At 35.8% G+C, this 12,685-nt stretch overlaps 3 protein-coding genes across 3 annotated transcripts; 2 read left to right on the top strand and 1 right to left on the bottom strand.

The window, feature by feature from the left end:
* Window positions 1-2,333: 2,333 nt before the first annotated feature.
* EAE97_010858 (uncharacterized protein) lies at window positions 2,334-3,573 on the top strand (the record flags this gene model as incomplete). Its single annotated transcript, XM_038881373.1, has 3 exons — window positions 2,334-2,453; window positions 2,509-3,200; window positions 3,333-3,573. 3 exons carry the CDS (start codon window positions 2,334-2,336, stop codon window positions 3,571-3,573), a joined length of 1,053 nt encoding a protein of 350 aa, XP_038727763.1.
* Window positions 3,574-4,683: 1,110 nt separating this feature from the next.
* EAE97_010857 (uncharacterized protein) lies at window positions 4,684-6,858 on the top strand (the record flags this gene model as incomplete). The annotated part of the gene is made up of 2 exons (XM_038881372.1): window positions 4,684-4,863; window positions 4,918-6,858. 2 exons carry the CDS (start codon window positions 4,684-4,686, stop codon window positions 6,004-6,006), a joined length of 1,269 nt encoding a protein of 422 aa, XP_038727762.1. The 3' UTR covers window positions 6,007-6,858.
* A 3,865-nt stretch (window positions 6,859-10,723) lies between these two features.
* EAE97_010856 (uncharacterized protein) lies at window positions 10,724-12,085 on the bottom strand (the record flags this gene model as incomplete). Its single annotated transcript, XM_038881371.1, has 4 exons — window positions 10,724-10,743; window positions 10,812-11,630; window positions 11,745-11,899; window positions 12,015-12,085. The coding sequence occupies 4 exons, from the start codon at window positions 12,083-12,085 to the stop codon at window positions 10,724-10,726; spliced, it is 1,065 nt and encodes a 354-aa protein (XP_038727761.1).
* Window positions 12,086-12,685: the final 600 nt, after the last annotated feature.

Here is a 12,685-nt window from a genome sequence, read left to right as displayed (position 1 = left end):
TTCTTTATTTAATAATATAATTTTATAAAGTTTGAAAATTTGAATTTTTAATTACATAAATATTATAAAATTTGAAACATTTATTGGAAAATGGAATTATTATAATAGTTATTATAGAAATAATATTTTTGTAACGAAAATCGTAACAATTTCTACTTTCTTTATAAAATAATAGGAATTTTTATATAAATACTAGATTTATAAAAAGCTTTTTTTTATTATTATCTTTTATTCTTTTTTTATTTAAAATAATAATCAATTATTAAAATATGAATATTGAAAAAGATTCAATTTTAATATATTTTTAAGTGGTTTATATACTGATATAACTCATATACTAATAGATTACGTTATCGTATTAACTAGTTCATAAAATAATATCTTATAGTCAAAAAATCTGATTTTTGATAAAATTGAACATATTCTTATATAACACATAATACCTTATATTCCAGGTTTATTATAAATATTATCACTTTTCAAAGCTTTTTAGCTTTTTCTTTTTAATTGTCTTTATCTTTTATACTTTTTTATTATTGGTTCGAGAAGAATACGAAAGACGTAGCACCTACGTATTGTAGGTTCTATATGTCTAATTGTATTCTATCTAAAGAGCTAGCTATGTAGGAAAGTAGTAGGCCTTATATAGGCAGTACTAAAAGAGCTAGTCTCTTTCGCATTCGCTTAATCCCTTTGATATAGTAGCTATCATATTGAAGTCATTTCTTTAAAGTGAATACTCTTGTTTATATATTTATCTTTGTTTTAATTCGAATTCAAAAGATATTGTTATAGGGTGATACTAGCTCTTCCCGTTCTATTCTGTTCTGCTATATATGTGAGAGTAAGATAGAACTTTCAGTTCTATCTTCTAGTCTTTTGAGCTTTTAGCTCAGCGGTAAAGTTTCTAAATACTCTCAGAAGTAATCCCGTAACATATATATATATTACGTGATTGGAACCAATAGAAGTTGTAAGCTTTATTACTACGCTACGCACGCAATCTGTCTCAAAAGGCATAGTATTAGGAATCGGTTCCTAACAGCTTACTACTATATATATACCTGTAACAATATATATCCTTTTTTTTTAGAAAACAAAGAATTCATTTATTTAATATAAGAAATTCAAATAAATTCGAAGAAATCAAAAGTAGATTTAATTGAATGTTTTATTATAATTAATTATAGCTTTACATATATATATAACGTGGTTTATTAGTAAGTGGTTTATATTAGTGAATGAGTCACTTATTTTACATACAAAATTCGTCTGTGCGTAACCGTGCACTTTCTTTATTTATAGATATAATTTTCTGAAAATTTGATATAAAATATTTCAATATATAAGAATATTAAAAATCTTAATAGTTTTAAGAAATTTGAATTTATAAAGCTGTTATGATAAAAATAGATTTTTTGTAACGAAAATCGTGACAATTTCCTTTTCTTTTTAGGGTATAATAAAATTATTTCATAAAAATTAGATTAATAAAAAACCTAGATTTTAATTATTTTTTAAAATCTTTTATTTAAGAAAATAATAATTAGTTATTAAAATATTGATATTTTAAAAAGCTTGATTTAGATAGTTTTCGAAATGACTCGTTCACTGATATGACTCATTCACTAATAAACCACGTTATATATCTTATTATTTTATTCAAAAAAAGATTTTGGAGTTTTTAAAAAGAATTGAAAATGAAAGCTAATAAAACATTTCCTATAATTTTATCAATATTATATTATAATCAAAAAAAATCTTTTCTTAACCTAGAACATGATCCACTTCCACTAATCCAGTATGACTAATAACTAAATATTATACTATGAACTAATTAATACGGTATGTATATAATAGAATGATAGAATAATAGAATGATAGAATGATACTCGAGTAAAATAATAGAATATCGCTTGACGAGATAGAAAAGGAGAAGAAAAGGAGAATGAAGATGAAAGAATTTGAGAAGAAGCTGAGAGTATAAACTCAAGTTATCTATCTGTAGCGACGACTAGGTAGGTAGTACTAGTAAAGACACTACTTCGTACATTCTGTATTGTCAATCAGGCTGAAAATTAAATTGTCAATTATCATTTTTATTGGCGGGGAACAAAGCTTAAATTTCTTACATAAACAATTTTACTTTCATTTCAGCCTTGTCATCGCATCTGGACAGACCAGTTTTATTGACGTGAATTGACGTGAAGCTATTCAAAGCTTTTAATTCAAGCTCTAATTGTACAACAACTTCAAACATCATTCAATATTGATGCCTTTACCTCTTCCATACATTGCATTTAACTTCTTCATACATTGCCTAGACCTCAATCATGACAGACATCACTCCCGAGTTCAATAAATTGTTAATGGGACTTAATGCCCCTCCTACCGTTGATCCTTCTTTGACTCTTCAAAATATTGATGAATTCCTAAAGGAAGCTTATCGAATAGTATGTTATACCAAAATCTATTTCGCACATTTAACTTACTTATTCCCCTGATTAGAATTCCCATATAGCTTCATTGAATAGCTATCTAAAAGATATACGACAATCTTACCTTTCAACAACAGCACCTCCAGCAAGACGAACAAATATATCTTCCAAGACGAAACAACGAAGACATCTTACCGATCGACAAAGAGAAGAAATTGATGCCGAAACAAAAAAGTTATTACGAGAATTGAATTTCAATATAAAGAGTATGGATGAGGCTGAAGGAATACGACATACTACCGAAACACTCATAATTCAAAGTAAATATGCAAGAGCTCTTGGAAGATTTGGAAATTGGGCAGCAGGAGGAGGAGAACAATCAAAATCTTTGGAACAACAATTGGAAGAAGCAAAATTAAATGCCATCAAGATGCATCGAGATAATATTATATGGTATTTACGACAAAAACTTTCGGAATGTGGAAAACTTCAAGCTTCAATGATGGAGATTAGAATTATGAGAGAGGTGGAAAGGAATAAGAGTAATCTTGCCAAATCTCGAGCTATGATGCCAGATCTTGGGAATTTGGGAGATTCATCATCAACAAAGTTTACGTCAAGTGGAGATGTTCATCTTGAGGTACAATCACCATCACAAACACAACCATCGGATGATCAATTGAGTTCGGAACAATTACAAATGTTGGCGGAAGAAAATCATGATATGGTAAAACATTATCAAAGTACTTTGGATCAAGTCAAGTATGTTTTTTTATTTTTGGATGATTTTGGGGTAATTCTTGGATGATGGGGGTGATTCTTGGGATGATTCTTGGGATAATACTTGGGATGACTCTTAGGATACTTCTTGACCTTTTACTAACTATTTCCTAGAACAGCAGAAAAGTCCTTGATTGAAATTTCGGAACTTCAAACTCAACTCTTAAACAGTGTAGCATCACAAGCGGAACAAATTGAAATTCTAGCCGAACAATCTTATCAAACTACCGAAAATGTTGGGGGAGGTAATAAGGAGTTGAAAAGGGCAACGGAAAGAAAGAGTACAGCCAAGTATGTATTCTATGCATCATGTGGTCTTAGTGCTTTTTTGATATTATGGGATTTAGTGATATGAGGATTAGTTAAAGTAGGAATGTAGTGATGAAGCATGGAGTAATGGAGTAATGTAGTAACGAAGTATGGAGAAATGGAATAATGGAGCAATGAAACAGTGAGCAATGAAGCATTGAAGCAATCGAGTAATAAAGCAACATATCAGACTAGTAGTGTACAGAGTATGAAGCAATGAAGTGGAAATAGAAATTAATAGAAGTGGGATACCAAGTATTTAATATCTGAAACTTTTTATAATGTAGTAATCCGTAGAACCGTACCAATCATATCTAATTCGTTTACATGTAAAACTACCTGAACGCTACCTGAACGTTTATCATGACATGCTTGGCCAGGTACCCGAATCCAAATGAAGGAAATATATCTATCACAGGGATTTTATTTATGGGTCAATATATGCAATTGATGTAGTTGAACGTCAATGCCGAAGTTTTGACAAATTTGACAAGATTTTGAGGTATTTTGAAGTATTTTGAAGTATGTTTTGATTTTCTTTCGAGTTGAATATACCTAGGTAAGATGTGGTGAGTACCTACTAGGTAGTATATCCACGGTATCTAAGTCTTGAAACCTCGGATCAGTGTATGGAGTAGTTAGGTAGAGGGAGTAGGTAAAGAGAGCAGAATAGAAGATCATACCTCGGTTCATTCAAATATTGACATCTACTGGTACCTATATAAGAGAAAGATCAAGTCTTAAATTGAAACATAATAAAATCGTTCTAAAACTTCTTTACACTACATAAGAGATAGTCAATCTTTTATTAATCTTTACTTACGTATATACCATTAACTAAAATCTGATACGAAATAACTCAATTATATCAAGGTAGTATCAGGTATCACTGTATCAGGGTCAAGTCCACCGGTATCATTAATCACCCCAGATTCCGCCAAGCGAGACACGGCTCAGCACGGGTCCCGCATGTTTGCGCTGTTTTAGAGGTAACAATCATTACGCCAAGATTACCGACATATCATGACATTTAAATCTTCTTCCCCTCCCTTTATCATCACTTCGCCTTCTTCTATTCAATCTTCTCTTCAATCTTCTTCATCATCTTCTTCATCAATATCCTCTCCTAAAGAAAGACTTCAAATTATATCAAATCATGTCTCAATTATCCAATACAAGTTTTCCAGAGGATACAGTTCCTCAAGCTCCCGAAGATCCCCTCTTTGGATTAATGGCTGCTTATCGTGCTGATACTTTTGATAAAAAGGTTGATTTGGGTATTGGAGCTTATAGAGATAATAATGCTAAACCTTGGGTTTTACCTGTTGTCAAGAAGGTATTTAATTCCATTACTTGAATTATTTAAACATCTGCTAATATTTATTTCTAGGCTGATGAAATCCTTCGTAATGACCCCGCTCTAAATCACGAATACCTTCCTATCGCTGGTCTCAACACTTTTACATCCGCAGCCGCGAAACTTATGCTTGGTGCAGATTCACCAGCTTTGGCAGAGAAACGTTCTTGTTCAGTTCAAACTATATCAGGAACAGGTGCTGTTCATCTCGGGGCACTTTTCATCAAGAAATTTTACCCAGGTTCTCCTACGGTTTATTTCAGTAATCCAACATGGGCAAATCATAATCAAATCTTCTCCAATGTTCATCTGCCAGTCGCTACATATCCATACTTTTCAAAATCTACAAAAGGTCTCGATTTCGATGGAATGAAGAATACCATTCAAAATGCTCCGGATAAGAGTATTATTCTCTTACACGCTTGTGCACATAATCCTACTGGTGTGGATCCAACTCAAGATCAATGGAAAGAACTTGCCGCTCTTTTGAAACAAAAACAACATTTCCCTTTCTTCGATTGTGCATACCAAGGTTTTGCTTCAGGAGACTTGGCAAAAGATGCTTGGGCCGTTCGTTATTTTATTGAACAAGGTTTTGAACTTTGTATCGCTCAATCTTTTGCCAAAAATCTTGGTTTATACAGTGAACGTACTGGATGTTTTCATTTCGTTACTGGAGGAGGAAAAGATGCCGAGAAAAATATTGCTAGAATCTCGAGTCAATTGGCTATTTTACAAAGATCCGAAATTTCAAACCCTCCAGCATATGGTGCTAGAATTGCCAGTACTATTTTGAATGATGAATCATTATTCAAAGAATGGGAAGCAAATTTGAGAGAAATGTCTGGAAGAATTATTACCATGCGTAAAGAACTTCGATCCAAACTTGAGGAAATGGGTACACCAGGAAAATGGAATCATATCACGGAACAAATTGGCATGTTTTCATTTACAGGATTATCTGAGAAACAAGTCATGGAATTGAGAAGTGAAGCTCATGTTTATATGACAAAGAATGGTAGAATTAGTATGGCTGGTTTGAATACTAATAATATTGATTATTTTGCAAAGGCAGTTGATAAGGTTGTTAGGAAGACACAACAAGAGAGTGCTCATCTTTAGGTAATGGGTGTGAGGGTGTGAGGGTGTGGGTGAGATTGAGAAATTGTGAGAGGAATTTTGAGGAATTGCTAGGCGCTGTGAGTGGGAATGACAAATGGAAGATACAATCGGTGGTGGTTGTGAAACGAGGAAATGAATTACTGGATTGATTAGATGGTGTACTGGGATGGAAGGAAAGAATGATGAATGGGCTAAAGAAAATGGGTTTGTCGAACAAGGCATTTCATTTAGTAGCAATGGATTGATTGGGGTTGGGATAAGGGTAGGGAAGATACGATTCATTATATTTTCAAATGATTCACATGAGGTTAAAAGCGCAAGCCATTTGATCTGGAGGATTATCATAGGTAGAGGGTTATTTATATATGATGGAATGAAAGGAAGAATAGATCTCGACTCGATTTCTGGTATTGAATTATTGTGTGGTCTTTTCTTTGTTTCGTGTGCTGTAATATATCTTTCATTCATTTTATTAAATGTATCCAGTTTCGGTAGTTCTTGAATTCTGGTAGTTCATTGGATTCATTCTCTTTTAGTTATTAGGATGAGAAAATATCGGGTAGGTAGGTAAGTGGGTGTGTGGGTGGGTAAGCAGGAGATTTATAAGTATATTTCTTGGTGAATTGGGGATGGAGAGATAAGGCGATACTTTGGTTGTTTATTATGAAGAGTGTGGATGTGAGTTCGGTGTGGGTTTAGGTGTGGGTTTGGAAATTGGTGGGATGGGATGGGATGAGGGGAGATGATAGGAGATGAGAGGAGAGGAGAGGATAGGAGAGGAGAGGAGAGGAGATAGGATGAGAGGAGATGATAGGAGAGGAGAATTCCGAAAGGTGTGAAAAAGGAAAGAGGGTGTATAAAGAGGGCGTATAAAGATTGTAGGAGGGGAGGGGTGTTGGAAGGATTGAGGGAGAATGATGGGAGTAGAAGGGAGAGGATGATATATGAAGTGCGAGGTGTGTGAGGTGTGAGGTGTGAGGTGTGAGGTGTGAGGTGTGAGGTGTGAGGCGTGTCATTAATTGATACCCCCGCGTATTCGCAGAACTGTCTTTCCTTGTGGAAATTTATTTAAATATCAAATGTCAAAATCTGGATAGACTGTTATAGAGATAGGAAGAGAGTGTGCAAAATTGAGGAAATGGAATTTTCGAGTGGAATGTTTTTGGTTATGTGTATGGACATTTGGAATTCTGGAAATCTGGAATTATGTGGACATTTTAAGGGAAACCTTGGAATGATTTTTTGCTATGATAGGAGTTCCTGCCTCTAGTTTTTGGTTTTTGTTCTCTAGTTTCTCTCTCCCATCTCTCTCTGGTTTCTCTCAGATATTTACATATCTCCCTTATAAAGGTAATAAATCTCAATCCAATCCACCCAATTCACAAACATCATCATTATCAAACCCCTCCCATCCATTCCTCCCATCCATTCCTCCCATCCATTCCTCCCATCACCCCCACTCCCACCCCAAAAATCTAAATCCATTTCCCCCCACCCTTCTCCATCCCCCTCCCATGTCCCTCACAAAACTCCACCTCCTCCCCCTCCTTCCTCTCCAAACACCCCATCATCCAACAAGTATGCTCCGCGCAATACACAGTCCCACCACCCATCTCCTTCAATTTCAAACACTCACTCATCGTACACTCGTGACGGTCGCAAAATCGATTGCTCAATGTGCGTGTACGTAGACAATTGTCGATGTGGCATTTGTATCCGCTGCAGTAGCTTGATGGGAGGTATTGTGGGAGTATACAGTTAGGGGTGTGGCATTTGTAGGTGGTGCAGGTGAGGGAGGAGTGGTAACGGGGGAGGGGACAGAATTTGATGGTGCAGGTGGAGTCTGGGTTGGTGTTAGTTTTGGTTGTCTTTGGGGGGAATTGAGGAAGGGGAGTAGAGGATTTTACATACGTTTTTCACACCACCATGTATCGTAATTGAGCATTTGCTCGGGACATCTTTCGTTGTGACATATATCTTTTGAGATGGTCATTATGGATGAGTATTTGAGTAAAAGAAATATACTTATATTCTTCGCAGAAAATGGCTCCGGGTTCTTTGACTCCATTACATCGTCTTTCTCCACGGGGTTGCCAATGACAAGGCATGTTGGATTGAGGTGGTTGATTGATGATTGATGGTTTTTGGAATGAGGGAAGGGTAGTTGGGGGAAGTCTTGGTTCTTGATTTTTATAGAAGATGGAGGATGGAATTGACGGGTAAGGTGATGTGATGTGATGTAAGAAAACATTAGAATGATCAAATATTGATTGAAATGAACAAGGAAATCATTATGACTCTGGTGCGGGGTAGATTTCGAATTTACTTGGAGGATTGTTGAGTGAATATGAAGAGAGAATGGTGTATTCATTTCATTTCAGTCAAGACTCATATACTATTCGTTATGCTTGGTCCTATATGTGACGATGAAGATCATGGTGCTTGTTTACTAATGATGCTAACAATGTTTCATTAACTTCATCAATACTGATAAATTCCCACCCCTAATTCACCCGACCGTGATCTTCACAAAGTTTTGTTCCCTCTATTATAGGTGATATACACCCCGACTTGGAGCAATTGTGAGGCAGGCAAAACATTCTCCCGCCGTTTAGATCCTTCAATTTCAGACAGTATGGGTAAAATTTACATGCATGAAGGTCGCAGTATACAAAATCGTCCGACCATTTTTTTCTCAAGCATCCATTGTAATGACACTTGTGGTTCGCACAAGATCTCGAGAGATCGAATTGGCAATTACCACATGTAGGGTCTTGACATTTGTGTGCCATGCAAGCCATCGCGTGGCCAGCTCTCGAGGAATAACAGTTTTGTTTGGTACATCTGGAATCTGGAGGAAATACATCAGTCTCATATTCTATTTTGACTTGATTAAAAGTGAATACTTACGATCTGGACACCATTCCATTCCAACAGATATCAACTTATTGCAATTCCGATAATCACATTTATCTTCTTTTGATCAGTATCGAAAGTGGAATGTTGAATAGGGAACCACCAAAAGCTGTAACTTCACACTTACGGTGAGAGCAGTAGTTCATTCCATTCCCTAAAGCAGGTTTGTTGCATTGAGCCTCATTGCATTGATTCTCGTTGCATTTAATCTTTCCGCCCCCGGACCGTTTATCTATTCCATGATCAATATGTTGACCTAAAGAATTATATTCTCATTAAACATTCAAACAACAAACTTACGTTGGGAACAAAAGGTAGAGCGAGGCTCAATAGCATTGATGCATCTCGTGCATTTGTCTATTGCAATGATCAGTAATTTTGAATCAAGAAAATAGAGTCCATATGAATCTCGATGGAGAGATTCCAGGCTTGGATAACGTACGCCGGGTGCAATAAATACTTCCTGGAACATTTGTCCCTCTACATCTTGACGGACGGTCTGGATAATTGGTCCATTTGCATTGCATCTTCTCTAAATTAGATAAATGGTAATGAATTCTTAAATTTCGTTAAAGTGATTGAATGAAGCTTTGTTAGACTTAATTATTGATGCCTAGTCACTGTGAAGACGAGACTGATATTAGAGTTGATTGAGAAGAAGAATGTCTTTACATTTGAATGAAAGAAAACCAGTAGACCTTCATGCAGTTAAGTCAAATTCCACGTTCCACTATGAAGTGATTTGATATAATTAGATATTAAATAACGTGTCAATTACACCAAGCCTCGCTATGCATATGTAGATAGCCATGAAATATATATGTATTCTAAGTGAATCACACCACAATCCAGTTCACTGCATAAGAAACTTACGAATAAAGGCAATACAACAGGATTGGCATTGTACAGGTGTGGTCTGCAGTATGGAAAATGAGGATGTTAAGTGGCCGTGAAGTTTACTAGTTGTGGAATTGACTGGTTGTGAGGTTGACTAGTTGTGAGATGAGAGAAATACTAGGTAGTTCGGGGTGATAGTTGAGACTATGGTTACAACTATTACCAACTATTGTTGATTAATTCAGCTTAAATTAGAGCTCCTACTTTCATGGTAATACTATTTATCAGTAATCAAGGCGGTTATTTAAGTGGTCATGTGCTATACTTGTATTGTGTTATCTGATGAGCATGTGATCATACATACATACATACATACATATACTTCAAGACTTCAAAGATGTGATGAAACTCTAAGATATTCGACCATGGAGTTTAATCGAAGGAGAAATTCAAGATATCACAATCAGTTTTATTTGAGATATGGATACGGCTTTTTAATTTTTTGACTTGATTTGATATAATTTATTTCTCCTCGCTTATCTCCCTTAATTAACGAAAACGAAAGTATATATATTATTCTCATATGACTTCCCTCTCGTGGAGAAAATTCTCACCTCTTTTAAAAGCTCTAACTTTAGATCGTATCCTTGATCAAATGTTATACCTAGACCGACGGGCTCTAGAATTTAAGTCACCTCTATCACAATTTTCAAATATAATAGCGATTAAAAAGTAAAGATCCAAAGCATAAATCATAAACTCTTTGTTAACGAATGAGGTATATAGATTTAACTAAAGCTAGAATATATGTATACTCTCACATCTCATCCAATCACATCTCTATCCCAATCACCAACAGTAACTTCGTCAGAATCATCATCATCCATCATGAAACATAATAGCTTGATATTTGAACGGTCTTTTGAACATCAAAGCCATTGAAGATGTTAATATTATTTCTAATTTAACATCCGACGTAGATAGCTATTTTTAATAATTAGTAATAATTCAGATGGTGGCTATATTGTACAAGAATCAAAGAAAAAATTTACCGTTAGCGTAAAGAGCGTAACTATCAGCGTTCAAGACAGCTCTTGCACTAGTCAAAGCAGTAGCAGCTGCATATCCATAACCGTTATCAGCAGTTCCTGGACTGTAAGTAGCAGGTGCGTGAGTGAACTCATGTAAAGTGGTTGTAGCTCTATCTTGTGCGTGGCAAGTTCCTGAGAGTGCGGGAAGAGCAGAGTAATAGATAGGGCAGTTGACAATTTCGTTGGTGGATGGGATAGTGTAGGCGAGAACGTTGGATTCACAGTATCCGTAAACATCAGTGCAGTAGTATTTTGTAGCACCAGAGGTGATGGAACTACATTGAGAAGCAACGGCACTAAGACGAGCAGCTACGACGGAACGAGTACTGGCTGAGGTTGTCTTGAAGTATTCGCTGAACTTGGTAGAGGAACCTGAAGATGCGGCAGTAGAAGCAGCTCTTGCGAGAGAAGCACAGTAGGAAAGTGCTTGAGTGGTTTGAGATCTTTGAGTTGTGGAACAACCGGATTGAAGGACAGTTCTACGGTCGATGGAGGTTGGGATAGCCTTTGCGACGGATTTAGCGGCTTCACCATCGACGGAAACAGTGATAGCATTGGACTTGAAGATAATGGAATCACTGATTTCGGTGGATCCAGCTTTGGCGAATGGAATAGCGCCTTCAGCTACAAAAGTGTAGGTTGAGGTAGAAAGATCGTGAACTTCAGCTGCGTTGAATGTAGTCTCAAAGGTTTCACCTGCTGCAAGAGTGTGGAAAACCTCTGGAGCCAAGTCTGTACGTTGGATGGAACGAAGAACTCCTTTGAATGGAACGGCAGTTTCTATTTTATATTAGTTATTGATCGTAAATATCTTAAGAATATAAAACATGGAATGTCAAGAAAAGTTATTAATAAACTTTATTTGAATAATTAAGAATAGTTGTTGAAACTTACCGCCTTCATAAACGTTGACTTTTTGAACTGGAGCATTATCGAAGAGAGTTCCATAACTCAAAAGGTTCAAGTCTTCAGTTCCAACATTCTTGACAGAAGCATGAACTAAAGCATTATCACCAGCAACCAAAGTGACTTCAAGGACATCATTATCCCTAGAGAGATTGTTAGTTTGAGGTTTTTGGTTTAAAGATGAAGATTCGTTGATGAACGGAAATCCTGAGAAGGGAAATCCTGAGATTGAAGATTGAAAATTGAAAATTAACTTGCCTCTTTACAGCCGCAGAGTTGGCAATGGCAGCCAAACTGGCAATTGCCAAAATCTTGGAGAAAGTGCGCATATTGAACTGAATATAAGGATGAGAAGGACGAGAAGATGAGAAGATGAGAAGTGATACTATCTATTCAGAGGCTTGAGCTGAAGATGAAGATGATGAGATACTTCAATTTGAAGGGAATTGGCCTTTCATATATAGATACTTCCAAGACTAACCGTCGTTCTTTATTCAACTATCAAATTCGGAAGACTTCTCCCGTCGTAGAAAACGGTACATAGATTTTTGTAGTCATAAATGGAAGGTAGGAGTAACTGATAAGAATCATTCATCCATTGTCTTCAATAGATCGTCATTTCACATAAATTCTCGGCCGAAATTTTGAATCTGCCTGCCTCATCGGTGAACTACACTGACTCTTTTAATCTCCCCTGTGATAATGAAGAATATAATTCCACACATAATCCATGTGATTAACTCCGAATACGATGTCATTACAATGAATGATTGGAAGTATTTTTAAAAGGTATGATTAGTGAGCTCGAGTGTCGTGAATCAAGTTGTCGTTGTTGTCAAAATGGATGAACTTTTTAACCGAGATAGGAAGTTAAAAAAAGTTATTGATAGATATCAGGCCAAGATATACTATGTTAGAAGCTTTTGGCG

Source organism: Botrytis byssoidea (assembly GCF_014898295.1).
Source record: "Botrytis byssoidea strain MUCL 94 chromosome Unknown BBYS_031, whole genome shotgun sequence".
NCBI lineage: Eukaryota > Fungi > Ascomycota > Leotiomycetes > Helotiales > Sclerotiniaceae > Botrytis > Botrytis byssoidea.
This window is presented reverse-complemented; position numbering and strand designations above follow the sequence as displayed.